The 15,436-nt window shown below is 43.8% G+C and overlaps 1 protein-coding gene across 5 annotated transcripts in view; it reads right to left on the reverse strand.

The window, feature by feature from the left end:
* The window catches only part of LOC106578677 (arf-GAP with SH3 domain, ANK repeat and PH domain-containing protein 1), a 74,796-nt gene that overhangs the window by 35,817 nt on the left and 23,543 nt on the right, over window positions 1–15,436 (reverse strand). For all 5 annotated transcript variants that reach the window (XM_082965689.1, XM_014157767.3, XM_082965690.1 and 2 more), the window contains exons 4-5: window positions 9,085–9,157; window positions 6,122–6,267 (exon numbers count right to left, since the gene is read on the reverse strand). In XM_082965689.1, coding sequence (XP_082821815.1) covers window positions 6,122–6,267; window positions 9,085–9,157 — 219 coding nt within the window. The remainder of the gene's footprint in view (window positions 1–6,121; window positions 6,268–9,084; window positions 9,158–15,436) is intronic.

Genomic DNA, 15,436 nt, shown 5'->3' on the forward strand with positions numbered 1-15,436 from the left:
CCAATAGTAGTACACACTGACACCAGCCCTTGGGGAGCACTTATCAAAAGGATATATTCAATAAACACTCAAATGACAACTACAGTGCATTTGTAAAGTATTCAGACCCCTTTACTTTTTGAACATTTTGTAACATTAAGGTCTTATTCTAAAATTGATTAAATACTTTTTTCCCCTCATCAATCTATACACAATACCCCATAATGACAAAGCAAAAACAGGTTTTTAAACATTTACATAATTATTCAGACTCTTTACTCAGTACTTTGTTGAAGCACCTTTGGCAGCGATTACAGAATCGAGTCTTTGCGATTTGATGCAACAAGCTTGGCACACCTGTATTTGGGGAGTTTCTCCCATTCTTCTCTGCAGATCCTCTCAAGCTCTGTCAGGTTGGATGGGGAGCATTGCTGCACAGATATTTCCAGGTTTCTCCAGAGATGTTCGACCGGATTCAAGTCCGGGCTCTGGCTGGGCCACTCAAGGACATTTAGATACTTGTCCCGAAGCCACTCATTGTCTTGGCTGTGTGCTTAGGGTCATTGTCCTGTTGGAAGGTGAACCTTCGCCCCAGTCTGAGGTCCTGAACGCTCTGAAGCAGGTTTTCATCAAGGATCTCTCTGTACTTTGCTCCGTTCATCTTTCCCTCGATCCTGACTAGTCTCCCAGTCCCTTCCGCATTCAGGCCAAAGAGTTCAATCTTGGTTTCATCAGACCAGAGAATCTTGTTTCTCATGGTCTAAGAGTCTTTAGGTGACTTTTGGCAAACTCCAAGCGGGCTGTCATGTGCCTTTTACTGAGGAGTGGCTTCCGTCTGGCCACTTTACCATGAAGGCCTGACTGGTGGAGTGCTGCAGAGATGGTTGTCCTTCTGGAAGGTTCTCCCATCTCCACAGAGGAAATCTCACCTCCCTGACCAAGGCTCTTCTCCCCCAATTGCTCAGTTTGGCCGGGCGACCAGCTCTAGGAAGATTCTTGGTGTTTCCAAACTTCTTCCATTTAAGAAGGGCAAGGTGACCGGAAACATGACCGAATACAAACAGTGTAGCTATTCCCTCCGCAAGGCAATCAAACAAGCTAAGCGTCAGTATAGAGATAAAGTAGAGTTGCAATTCAACGGCTCAGACACGAGAGGTATGTGGCAGGGTCTACAGTCAATCACGGACTATTAAAGGAAAACCAGCCCCGTCGCGGACCAGGATGTCTTGCTCCCAGACAGAATAAAACAACTTCTTTGCCAATGAGGACAATACAGTGCCACTGACATGGCCCGCTACCAAAACCTGCGGGCTCTCCTTCACTGCAGCCGACGTGAGCAAAACATTTAAACGTGTCAACCCTCGCAAGGCTGCAGGCCCAGACGGCATCCCCAGCCGCATCCTCAGAACATGTGCAGACCAGCTGGCTGGTGTGGTTACTGACATATTCAATCAATCCTTATCCCAGTCTGCTGTCCCCACATGCTTCAAGAGGGCCACCATTGTTCCTGTTCCCAAGAAAGCTAAGGTAACTGAGCTAAATGACTACCGCCCCGTAGCACTCACTTCTGTCATCATGAAGTGCTTTGAGAGACTAGTCAAGACTAGTCACCATATCACCTCCACCCTACCTGACACCCTAGACCCACTCCAATTTGCTTACTGCCCCAATAGGTCCACAGACGACGCAATCGCAATCACACTGCACACTGCCCTAACCCATCTGGACAATGGGAATACCTATGTGAGAATGCTGTTCATCGACTACAGCTCAGCATTTAACACCATAGTACCCTCCAAACTCGTCATTATGCTCAAGACCCTGGGTCTCGACCCCGCCCTGAGCAACTGGGTCCTGGACTTCCTGACGGGCAGCCCCCAGGTGGTGAGGGTAGGTAACAACATCTCCACCACGCTGATCCTCAAAACTGGGGCCCCACAAGGGTGTGTTCTCAGCCCTCTCCTGTACTCCCTGTTCACCCACGACTGCGTGGCCATGCACGCCTCCAACTCAATCATCAAGTTTGCAGACGACACTACAGTGGTTGGCTTGATTACCAACAACGACGAGACGGCCTACAGGGAGGAGGTGAGGGCCCTCGGAGTGTGGTGTCAGGAAAATAACCTCACACTCAACGTCAACAAAACAAAGGAGATGGTCGTGGACTTCAGGAAACAGCAGAGGGAGCACCCCCCTATCCACATCGATGGGACAGTAGTGGAGAGGGTAGAAAGTTTCAAGTTCCTCGGTGTACACATCACGGACAAACTGAAATGGTCTAACCACACAGACAGCGTGGTGAAGAAGGCGCAGCGCCTCTTCAACCTCAGAAGGCTGAAGAAATTCGTCTTGTCACCAAAAACACTCACAAACTTTTACAGATGCACAATCGAGAGCATCCTGTCGGGCTGTATCACCGCCTGGTACGGCAACCACAAGGCTCTCCAGAGGGTAGTGAGGTCTGCACAACGCATCACCGGGGGCAAACTACTTGCCCTCCAGGACACCTACACCACCCGATGTCACAGGAAGGCCAAAAAGATCATCAAGGACAACAACCACCCGAGCCACTGCCTGTTCACCCCGCTATCATCCAGAAGGCGAGGTCAGTACAGGTGCATCAAAGCAGGGACCGAGAGACTGAAAAACAGCTTCTATCTCAAGGCCATCAGACTGTTAAACAGCCATCACTAACATTGAGTGGCTGCTGCCAACATACTGTCTCAACTCCAGCCACTTTAATAATGGAAAAATTTATGTAATAAATGTATCACTAGCCACTTTAAACAATGCCACTTCATATAATGTTTACATACCCTACATTACTCAACTCATATGTATATACTGTACTCTATACCATCTACTGCATCTTGCCATCTTGATGTAATGTATCACTAGCCACTTTAAACAATGCCACTTTTATATGTTTACATATCCTTAAGAACTCATCTCATATGTATATACTGTACTCTATACCATCCACTGCATCTTGCCTATGCTGTTCTATACCATCACTCATTCATATATTTTTTTATGTACATATTCTTATTCATTCCTTTACACTTGTGTGTATAAGGTAATTGATGTGAAATTGTTAGGTTAGATTACTCGTTGGATATTACTGCATTGTCGGAACTAGAAGCACAAGCATTTTGCTACACTCACATTAACATCTGCTAACCATGTGTATGTGACAAATAAAATTTGATTTAATTTGATTTGAAGAAGAAAAAAGAATGATGGAGGCCACTGTGTTCTTGGGGACCTTCAATGCTGCAGACATTTTTTGATACCCTTTCCCAGATCTGAGCCTCAGCACAATCCTGTCTCGGAGCTCTACGGACAATTCCTTCGACCTCATGGCTTGGTTTTTACTCTGACATGCACTGTCAACTGTGGGACCTTATATAGACAGTTGTGTGCCTTTTCAATCATGTCCAATCAATTGAAGGGATGGCCTCTTCTTCCAACAACAATCACTCACACACACAGGATTCCAACAGGACACATTTTTCAAAAGAAATATTGGGAAATCTACGGCAGAGAGATGAGAGCAGACTAGTGAAAAAAGAACGTAAGAGAAAGATGAAGCAGCAGTCACCTATATTGAGATGATTGTGAGGCCGGTTTTGTCAGGGTGGTCTATTTCAACAACAACAAAAAATTGCTTGATAATAGCTTGGAATATTCAGTGGAATTCGAAACTATTGCAGCCACCTCTAATGAAGACATACAGTTGAAGTCGGAAGTTTACATACACCTTAGGCAAATACATTTAAACTCAGTTTTTCACAATTCCTGACATTTAATCAGAGTAAAAATTCCCTGTCTTAGGTCAGTTAGGATCACCACTTTATTTTAAAAATGTGAAATGTCAGAATAATAGTAGAGAGAATGATTTATTTCAGCTTTTATTTCTTTCATCACATTCCCAATGGGTCAGAAGTTTACATACACTCAATTAGTATTTGGTAGCATTGCCTATAAATTGTTTAACTTGGGTCAAACGTTTCGGGTAGCGTTCCACAAGCTTCCCACAATAAGTTGGGTGAATTTTGGCACATTCCTCCTGACAGAGCTGGTGTAACTGAGTCAGGTTTGTAGGCCTCCTTGCTCACACACACTTTTTCAGTTCTGCCCACAAATGTACTATAGGCTTGAGGTCAGGGCTTTGTGATGGCCACTCCAATACCTTGACTTTGTTGTCCTTAAACCATTTTGCCACAACTTTGGAAGTATGCTTGGGCTCATTGTGCATTTGGAAGTCCCATTTGCGACCAAGCTTTAACTTCCTGACTGATGTGTTGAGATGTTGCTTCAATATATGCACATAATGTTCCTCCCTCATGATGCCATCCATTTTGTGAAGTGCACCAGTCCCTTCTGCAGCAAAGCACGCCCACAACATGATGCTACCACCCTCGTGCTTCACGGTTGGGATGGTGTTCTTCGGCTTGCAAGCCTCCCCCTTTTTACTCCAAACATAATGATGGTCATTATGGCCAAACAGTTCTATTTTTGTTTCATCAGACCAGAGGACATTTCTCAAAAAGGTACGATCTTTGTCCCCATGTGCAGTTGCAAACCGTAGTCTGGCTTTTTTATGGCCGTTTTGGAGCAGCGGCTTCTTCCTTGCTGAGCGGCCTTTCAGGTTAAGTCGATATAGGACTCGTTTTACTGTGGATACCGATACTTTTGTACCTGTTTCCTCCAGCATCTTCACAAGGTCCTTTGCTGTTGTTCTGGGATTGATTTGCACTTTTTGCACCAAAGTAAGTTAATCTCTAGGAGACAAAAGGCGTCTCCTTCCTTAGCAGTGTGACGGCTGCGTGGTCCCATGGTGTTTATACTTGCATACTATTGTTTGTACAGATGAACGTGGTACCTTCAGGAGTTTGGAAATTGCTCCCAAGGATGAACCAGACTTGTGGAGGTCTACATTTTTTTTCTGAGGTCTTGGCTGATTTATTTTGATGTCAAGCAAAGAGGCACTGAGTTTGAAGGTAGGCCTTGAAATACATCCACAGGTACACCTCCAATTGACTCAAATTATGTAAAAAAATCCAGAAAAACGCATGTAAAAAATGTTATAAATTCATTTGCATTTTAATGAGGGAAATAAGTATTTGACCCCCTCTCAATCACAAAGATTTCTGGCTCCCAGGTGTCTTTGATACAGGTAACAAGCTGAGATTAGGAGCACTCCCTTTAAGAGTGTGGCTACAATGCAAATGTCATGTGTAAAATCGTTTTTTTATGTCCTTTTGGAAGTAAATCTCCTTTGCACTGCACTGCTTTGTAACACCTTTTGCATAGTTGTTTCAGTGGGCTGGCCCTCATCATCTGCTCTGTAAGCAAAGTATTCCAAAGTTTGCTTCTGGAGCCAGTTTTGTCAACAAGCTGCGGGTGTGGAGGTATGATGTTTTGGTTTGAAAAAGCCATGCTGTCTGCATTTTCTCTCTCTCGCTTGCTTCTAAAGAGTGGCTTCCGCTTTGTCAGTGTAGCCTGGCTAGCTTACTACTTATTGCCCTCTTGAAAAGATTCAGACAAAATACTAGACAGACTCGGTCCTCTCAATCCATATCAGATGTGAGACACATTTTACAGTAGTACTGAAAGTAACACAAATTCTTGTATCAAACCATTTTTCATGATCTAGTAAATGTTTCTGTATAACGTATAACACTATCATGTGTACACAAACACACAAGCACAGACACACACAAACCTACACACACACAGGTGTGCATTTGTAATTTGATCAGCTTCTCACAGCAGGAAAATAATCCTGCAGCAACAGGAAATGTGAATTATTATGTTGATTATAATTAATGTACATTTTCAAGTGGTTGACACATTTTTTGTTAAGATAAATCTGACATTTTAAAGTGGAAATTACAAATTTCAGAAGCCTTTTTAAACGTTGATTACACTACAATCCTGCTGCGCACGAAAATTATCTGAGACAACAGTGTGATAAAATTAAGATAGGACATCTGTACCCAAGTCAAGTCCATCCCAAGATGGGAAACCCTCATGTGAAGGTGTTGGCACTGTCACCTCTTTGTCAATTAAATGGTGGACATTCTGGGCATTATCAGCCATGAGTAACTGAACTGTAAAAAAGTCCTGTGTGTCTCACCAGGTTCTTGAGCAGGGTCGACAGCTCCTTGGTCAGGGTGGAGAACTTGACGAAGGCTGTTCCCAGGTCAGGGTTGTCTCTGCTGATGAAATTGCTGCCAAACTTATCCAGAGCCTGGGCATAGTTCTCCTCATTCTGGACATGGTCTGGGAGAGGGAGACAGAGGGAGACAATCAAGGTTAACATTAGTTTGAATTTGAAATACTGATAACAAGGGTAGTGTTGCTAGGTTTTGCATCCCAAAATGCACCCTATTCCTTATATAAAGCACTACTTCAGTAGTGCAGTATATAAAGGGGTCCATAGGACTCTGGTCAAAGTAGTGCATAGGGAATAGGGTGCCATTTAGGACACAGCCAGGGACAGGTAATTGTGATCAAGCATTGAAAGGTTGACATTTGCCATTTGCCATTTGCCATCTGGTTACAAATGCAACAGCTTAGTGTGGTTTCTAATCACTTTTACAACTTAAATCAGATTGTCATTCTGTAAAGTTCAATATGAAGGGGTAGATCTTGCTAACTGGGTGTGGGTGAATGGGTTGAAGAGGGGCATTGGTAGACTGCCATTTCATTAGGAAAAATGATTGGTGCATGATGCAATGGGGGTAGACTCGCATTCATTGTTATAGTACAGCTAAACCAGGATCTGTCACAACTTTCTATCAGCATGTTAATGTGCAACCAGAGGAAAAATAACTCTGGACCACCTATACTCCACACACAGAGACGCATACAAAGCTCTCCCTCGCCCTCCATTTGGCAAATCGGACCATAATTCTATCCTCCTGATTCCTGCTTACAAGCAAAAATTAAAGCAGGAAGCACCAGTGACTAGATCAATAAAAAAGTGGTCAGAGGAAGCAGATGCTAAGCTACTGAACTGTTTTGCTAGCACAGACTGGAATATGTTCCGGGATTCCTCCGATGGCATTGAGGAGTACACCACATCAGTGCATCGATGACGTCGTCCCCACAGTGACCATACGTACATACCCAAACCAGAAGCTATGGATTACAGGCAGCATCCACACTGAGCTAAAGGCTAGAGCTGCCGCTTTCAAGGAGCTGCCGCTATGCCCTCCGACGAACCTTCAAACAGCAAAGTGTCAATACAGGACTAAGATCAAATTGAACTACACCGGCTCTGACGTACTACACAGCCGAGAGCTGCCCAGTGACACGGGTCTACCAGACGAGCTAAACTACTTCTATGCTCGCTACGAGGCAAATAGCATTTAAACATGCATGAGAGCACCAGCTGTTCCGGAAGACTGTGTGATCACGCTCTCCGCAGCCGATGTGAGTAAGACCTTTAAACAGGTCAACATTCACAAGGCTGCAGGGCCAGACAGATTACCAGGACGTGTACTCCGGGCATGCGCTGACCATCTGGCAAGTGCCTTCACTGACATTTTCAACCTCTCGCTGTCTGAGTCAGTAATACCAACATGTTTTAAGCAGACCACCATAGTCCCTGAGCCCAAGAACACTATGGTAACCTGCCTAAATGACTACTGACCCATAGCACTCACGTCTGTAGCCATGAAGTGCTTTGAAAGGCTGGGCATGGCTCACATCAACACCATCATCCCAGAAACCCTAGACCAACTCCAATTTGCATACCGCCCCAACAGATACACAGATGATGCAATCTCTATTGCACTCCACACCGCCCTTTCACACCTGGACAAAAGGAACACCTATGTGAGAATGCTATTCATTGACTACAGCTCAGCATTCAACACCATAGTGCCCTCAAAGCTCATCAAAAGGCTAAGGACCCTGGGACTAAACACCTCCCTCTGCAACTGGATCCTGGACTTTCTGACGAGCCGCCCCCAGGTGGTAAGGGTAAGTAACAACACATCCGCCACGCTGATCCTCAACACAGGGGCCCCTCAGGGGTGCATGCACAGTCCCTCCTGTACTCCCTGTTCACTCATGACTGCACGGCCAGGCACAACTCCAACACCATCATTAAATTTGCCAATGACACAACAGTGGTAGACCTGATCACCAACAACAATGAGACAGCCTATAGGGAGGAGGTCAGAGACCTGGCCATGTGGTGCCAGGACAACAACCTCTCCCTCAATGTGATCAAGACAAAGGAGATGATTGTGGACTACAAGAAAAAGAGGACCGAGCACGCCCTCATTCTCATCGACGTGGCTGCAGTGGAGCAGGTTGAGAGCTTCAAGTTCCTTGGTGTCCACATCACCAACAAACTAACATGGTCCAAGCACACCAAGACAGTCGTGAAGAGGGCACGACAAAACCTATTCCACCTCAGGAGACTGAAAAGATTTGGCATGGGTCCTCAGATCCTCAAAAGGTTCTACAGCTGCACCATCGAGAGCATCCTGACTGGTTGCATCACTGCCTGGTATGGCAACTGCTCGGCCTCCGACCGCAAGGCACTACAGAGGGTAGTGCGAACGGCCCAGTACATCACTGGGGCCAAGCTTCCTGCCATCCAGGAGCTCTATACCAGGCGGTGTCAGAGCAAGGCCCTAAAAATTGTCAAAGAGTCCAGCCACCCTAGTCATAGACTGCTCTCCCTGCTACCGCACGGCAAGCGGTACTGGAGCGCCAAGTCTAGGTCCAAGAGGCTTCTAAACAGCTTTTACCCCCAAGCCATAAGACTCCTGAACATCTTGTCAAATGGCTACTCAGACTATTTGCAGGGCTGTATATGGGATTGAACTGTATCCAAAATCAGACAGGATACCTGAGCAGGGCCAGGTCAGAAAGGGTCCAGAAACCCCCTCTTCAAGGCACTAACAAACTAAAACTGACTATGTGGAGAGAAGGTTCAAACTCTGAAATATTTAGTTTCATAAGAGGGTATAATTACTCACCCAGACCAGTCTATATAGAGATCATCCTTTTTCAATGTCTTCCACAAGCGCAACCCTCTGGTTAATGAGCCTAGAAAACTGACAGAGAGCTTTCTCTCACCTTGGCCTGAGCTGTAGATGGCCTTGACTGATTTCTTCACCTTCTGCAGCGCAGTCCTGTCCTGATCCAAAGCCTGTAAACACAGAATGAGAGAGAGAGAAAGAGAGAGAGAGGATTGTTAAGGATTTACAATAGCATCACAGACTGAACTTTGTAACCAAAACACAACACAATTGTTATACTGTAAATTATAGTCATTTCAGAGACCGAAGCTAACCTTCTGAACACTATGACATTTTTACAGTGCTGGCATAAAAACGGGCATAACAATTTATCAAATGCTCAAAAAGCACCACATGACCTGAAATATGGCTTATCAACATTCCAAATGAAATTCCAAACTGTTTGTTATATAAGGGTTCCATACAGTAGCATCATTAGGACAGTTGCGCCTCAGGTAGAGCAGCTGTCTCTTCTCCACGCTTCTCTGTTTCGCAAAGAGCAAGACCATGGCCCTTCTTGCTATTCGACTAGTCCTGCTATTCTGTTGGTGTTTTAAAAATCTATTAATATCACAAAGCTGAGATAGCATTGAATAACACTAGGGCTGTCCCGGACTAAAATAAATATTGGTCGAACAAAGAGTCGTCTGCTCTTTCGACCAATCGATTGGTCGTATTTTTTATGTGTATATTTCCATATATAGATACATGCTATGTGTTATAATCAAATCAACGATATGCACTGCACTTGTCTGATGCTTTAAGCAAACTTGATTGAGCCGGACCTGGCTTAGACTTGCTGCGCTGTGTTAAAAAAAAGACAGCGATTGACTGTGTGCCTAGCATCTGTTGTCTCTCCTCCCTGCTGCAGCGACCACCACAGAACAGAACATCAGCAGTGTGTATCGCGCTGTCTGTGTTGCTGAAACTGCAACATAATTACAGCCATTTCTGATTGAAAAGTTGTTACCGAAACCCTTAATTTGTTTAGGAAAAACATTCTCTATTCCCTTGCTCTCTTTACGTGACAATAAGGCCTGACCTATAGCATATCATAATCACATGAATAAATTGGTTATAACAAACTCTGAACACCGTAACACATGTGACAGCAAAATGGATGCAGAGGACGAACAAGTAAACTCGAAAAGGGGTAATGTTTACTGGTTGCGCAGGAGGTAAAGGGGATGTCAGAGGTGTGGAATAAATGTAACTAGTTGTGGGGAAATACAGGAGATCAAGAAAAAGAAGGTATGAAGCCAGCACTGTATTGTCACGTCCTGACGATGGTAAGAGGTCATTTGCCATAGTAGAGTGGTCAGGGCGTGGCAGGGGGGTTTGTTTTGTAGGTATTTTGGGTTTTCTGTTTCTATGTGGGTTTGTTCTAGTTATCATTTTCTATGTGTTGGTTTTCATGTTCGGCCGGGTATGGTTTCCAATCAGAGGCAGGTGTCTTTCGTTGTCTCTGATTGGAAGCCATACTGAGGCAGCCTGTTTTTCCTTTGGGGATGTGGGTAGTTGTTTTCCGTTTTGTCTGAGTACCTTACGGAACTGTTGGCTGTCGTTCTGTTATTTTGTTTAAGTGTTCTCGTGAAATAAAGTAAGAATGAGCACTCTACACGCTGCGTCTTGGTCCCCTTTCATCGACCGCTGTGATGAAAGGGGACCAAGGTGCCCTGTGTACTAAACAGGTGCTGTTAGATTACAATGTCATTTTTCTGACCGTTTGGAACAATGTAAACAACACAAAATAAATTATAAGTGTACCAGAGTCTGTTGAAACGTTTTGGCCTATTCATTGTTTAAGCTAATCATTCAATGGTTGCTTTTTTATTTTATTTAAAAACGGTTGATTGCATTTCACATCATGAATGACTCGTATACTGTGTGATGATATGAACAAATAAACTATTGATTGATACAGTAGTCTATATAAGAATTTAAATACAGGCCTAAGTAAGTTACCTTATTAATAAGACTAAACAGGATGCGCTCTTACAGTGGCTTGCGAAAGTATTCACCCCCCTTGGCATTTTTCCTATTTTGTTGCCTTACAACCTGGAATTAAAATAGATTATTGAGGGTGGACTTTTTTTTTCTTGTGAAACAAACAAGTGTGACGACCCTCCCACTCTGTCTGCCATATTCTTTCTCTTTGCTCTTGTTTTCCTTATGAGGATGTCGGCGGGAGGAGCTGGGAGGGTCGTCAGCAACATGGGACACACCTGGGCCAGGGTTTGTCCCGGGATAAATACACCTCTTCCCCATTCATTGAGGAGACTCTCTACATGCAGACACACTGATAGAGTTTGGTTATGGCATTTTTGTGGCTGTTTTGTTTGTTTGCTTTGGCACCTTTCAACACCCCTCATTATCACATTTATGCACGCAAACACTCACTTACACTACGGATTACTGACTACGCACACCACTGTAAATTGTATTTAGTTTACTTCAGTTAAAAAATGTATTTTGTTATTCCTTATCTCCATGTTGTCTCCCTTTTTGTTACGAACTTCAAGCCGGTTCGTAACACAAGAAATAAGACAAAAAAACAGAACTTGAGCATGCATAACTATTCACCCCCCCAAAGTCAGTACTTTGTAGAGCCACCTTTTGCAGCAATTACAGATGCAAGTCTCTTAGGGTATGTCTCTAAAAGCTTGGCACATCTAGCCACTGGGATTTTTCTCCATTCTTCAAGGCAAAACTGCTCCAGCTCCTTCAAGTTGGATTGGTTCCGCTAATGTACAGCAATCTTTAAGTCATACCACAGATTCTCAATTGGATTGATGTCTGGGCTTTGACTAGGCCATTCCAAGACATTTAAATGTTTCCCCTTAAACTCCTCAAGTATTGCTTTAGCAGTATGCTTGGGGTCATTGTCCTGCTGGAAGGCGAACCTCCGTCCCAGTCTCAAATCTCTGGAAGACTGAAACAGGTTTCCCTCAAGAATTTCCCTGTATTTAGCACCATCCATCATTCCTTCAATTCTGCCCAGTTTCCCAGTCCCTGCCAATGAAAAACATCCCCACAGCATGATGCTGCCAACATGGGGATGGTATTCTCGGGGTGATGAGAGGCGCTGGGTTTGAACCAGACATAGCGTTTTCCTTGATGGCAAAATAGCTCAATTTAAAAAAAAGTATATGTTTGGAGAGTCTCCCACATGCATTTTGGAGAACACCAAACGTGTTCGCTTATTTTTTCTGGACACTCTTCCGTAAAGCCCAGCTCTGTGGACTGTACGGCTTAAAGTGGTCCTATGGACAGATACTCCCATCTCCGCTGTGGAGCTTTGCAGCTCCTTCAGGGTTATCTTTGGTCTCTTTGTTGCCTCTCTGATTAATGCCCTCCTTGCCTGGTCTGTGAGTTTTGGTGGGCGGCCCTCTCTTGGCAGGTTTGTTGTGGTGCCATATTCTTTTCATTTTTTAATAATGGACTTAATGGTGCTCCGTGGGATGTTCAAAGTTTCTGATATTTTTTTATAACCAACCCTGATCTGTACTTCTCCACAACTTTGTCCCTGACCTGTTTGGAGAGCTCCTTGGTCTTAGTGCCGCTTGCTTGGTGGTGCCCCTTGCTTAGTGGTGTTGCAGACTCTTGGGGCCTTTCAAAACAGGTGTATATATACTGAGATCATGTGACACTTAGATTGCACACAGGTGGACTTTATTTAGCTAATTATGTAACTTCTGAAGGTAATTGGTTGCACCAGATCTTATTTAGGGGCTTCATAGCAAAGGGGGTGAATACATACGCATGCACCACCTTTCCGTAAAAAAAGAAAAAGTTATACTTTTCATTTCACTTCACCAATTTGGACTATTTTGTGTATGTCCATTACATGAAATCCAAATAAAAATAAATGTATATTACAGGTTGTAATGCAACAAAATAGGAAAAATGCCAAGGGGGGTGAACACTTTTGCAAGGCACTGTAGGCCCACAACTCGATGGTGGTTATGCAAGGCTGCTATACTAAGCCTACTAATGATATTGACATTACTTATTATTATAATGCTGATCATAATAATAATAGTAATAAGGAGATAAAGGAAAAAGGTGGGTTATTATTATAAAAAAATACAAAAATCGGACAATTTGGAACAGTTTAAACAACACTAAATAAATTAAATAATACCAGAAAGGCTGGTCTATTGAAAAAAAAAGTGGAAAACCTTTATTACAGCAGAGCAAAGGTTAATAAAAGCCAAATTCGTGAGGCTTGGTGCTCACGGAATCAGTAGGCTATTAAACAATCACTCAAACAGGCAACAGAAGCAGGATCTGTCTTATGTCTGTAGATATACAGTGGGGGGGAAAAGTATTTGATCCCCTGCTGATTTTGTACGTTTGCCCACTTACAAAGAAATGATCAGTCTATAATTTTAATAGTAGGTTTATTTGAACAGTGAGAGACAGAATAACAACAAAAAAATCCTGAAAAACGCATGTCAAAAATGTTATAAAATGATTTGCATTTTAATGAGGGGAAATAAGTATTTGACCCCTCTGCAAAGCATGACTTAGTACTTGGTGGAAAAACCCTTGTTGGCAATCACAGAGGTCAGACGTTTCTTGTAGTTGGCCACCAGGTTTGCACACATCTCAGGAGGGATTTTGTCCCACTCCTCTTTGCAGATCTTCTCCAAGTCATTAAGGTTTCGAGGCTGACGTTTGGCAACTCGAACCTTCAGCTCCCTCCACAGATTTTCTATGGGATTAAGGTCTGGAGACTGGCTAGGCCACTCCAGGACCTTAATGTGCTTCTTCTTGAGCCACTCCTTTGTTGCCTTGGCCGTGTGTTTTGGGTCATTGTCATGCTGGAATACCCATCCACGACCCATTTTCAATGCCCTGGCTGAGGGAAGGAGGTTCTCACCCAAGATTTGATGGTACATGGCCCCGTCCATCGTCCCTTTGATGCGGTGAAGTTGTCCTGTCCCCTTAGCAGAAAAACACCCCCAAAGCATAATGTTTTCACCTCCATGTTTGACGGTGGAGATGGTGTTCTTGGGGTCAAAGGCAGCATTCCTCCTCCTCCAAACACGGCGAGTTGAGTTGATGTCAAAGAGCTCCATTTTGGTCTCATCTGACCACAACACTTTCACCCAGTTGTCCTCTGAGTCATTCAAATGCTCATCAGACGGGCATGTATATGTATTCTTGAGCAAGGGGACCTTGCGGGCGCTGCAGGATTTCAGTCCTTCACGGCGTAGTGTGTTACCAATTGTTTTCTTGGTGACTATGGTCCCAGCTGCCTTGAGATCATTGACAAGATCCTCCCGTGTAGTTCTGGGCTGATTCCTCACCGTTCTCATGATCATTGCAACTCCACGAGGTGAGATCTTGCATGGAGCCCCAGGCCGAGGGAGATTGACAGTTCTTTTGTGTTTCTTCCATTTGCGAATAATCGCACCAAATGTTGTCACCTTCTCACCAAGCTGCTTGGCGATGGTCTTGTAGCCCATTCCAGCCTTGTAGCCCATTCCAGCCTTGTAGCCCATTCCAGAGCTCTTTTGTCTTGGCCATGGTGAAGAGTTTGGAATCTGATTGATTGATTGCTTCTGTGGACAAGTGTCTTTTTTTACAGGTAACAAGCTGCGGTTAGGAGCACTCCCTTTAAGAGTGTGCTCCTAATTTCAACTCATTACCTGTATAAAAGACACCTGGGAGCCAGAAATCTTTCTGATTGAGAGGTGGTCAAATACTTATCAATTTATAACATTTCTGACATGCGTTTTTCTGGATTTTTTTGTTCTTATTCTGTCTCTCACTTTTCAAATAAACCTACCATTAAAATTATAGACTGATCCTTTCTTTGTCAGTGGGCAAACGTACAAAATCAGTAGGGGATCAAATACTTTTTTCCCCCACTGTACAGTATATGGATGATTTATAAATTCAGGCACATTTAACAGTTAGGCTATTGATTATAGACCTAATTAAGTTGGGGTTTCCTCTCTCCTCACTTTCCTTAGACAATTAAGGCAAGGGCTGTTTTCTCGTCTCCTAACTCTGCTGCTGCCTCCGCCACATTGTTCTCAACACCAATATGCTGGTTAACTTTTCCATTATGCACATAGCAACATGGTCTAGGAAAAGGCGCCAATTCAACAGCGCACTGATGCGTTTCAGAACCACGGACAGCGACTGTTATCCAACGCAGGAGAAAGCGCGTTTGTTTTAAATTAATATATTTTTGATTTGTGTTGCACAATTGTTCTTACATATTATAACCATATACAATTTCAGTAGCACGTCTTAGAATGATGGACTGTGCCATCCCCACAGCCTCCACAATGGATCAGTCCACTCAGACAGGAGCCAATCAGACAGGTGTCTTGTACACCATGATTTGTTCTTGTTATCCATTTTTTGCTACTGCTCGACTAAAGAAATCTAAG

Source organism: Salmo salar, chromosome 19 (genome assembly GCF_965601325.2).
Source record: "Salmo salar chromosome 19, fSalSal1, whole genome shotgun sequence".
Lineage (NCBI taxonomy): Eukaryota > Metazoa > Chordata > Actinopteri > Salmoniformes > Salmonidae > Salmo > Salmo salar.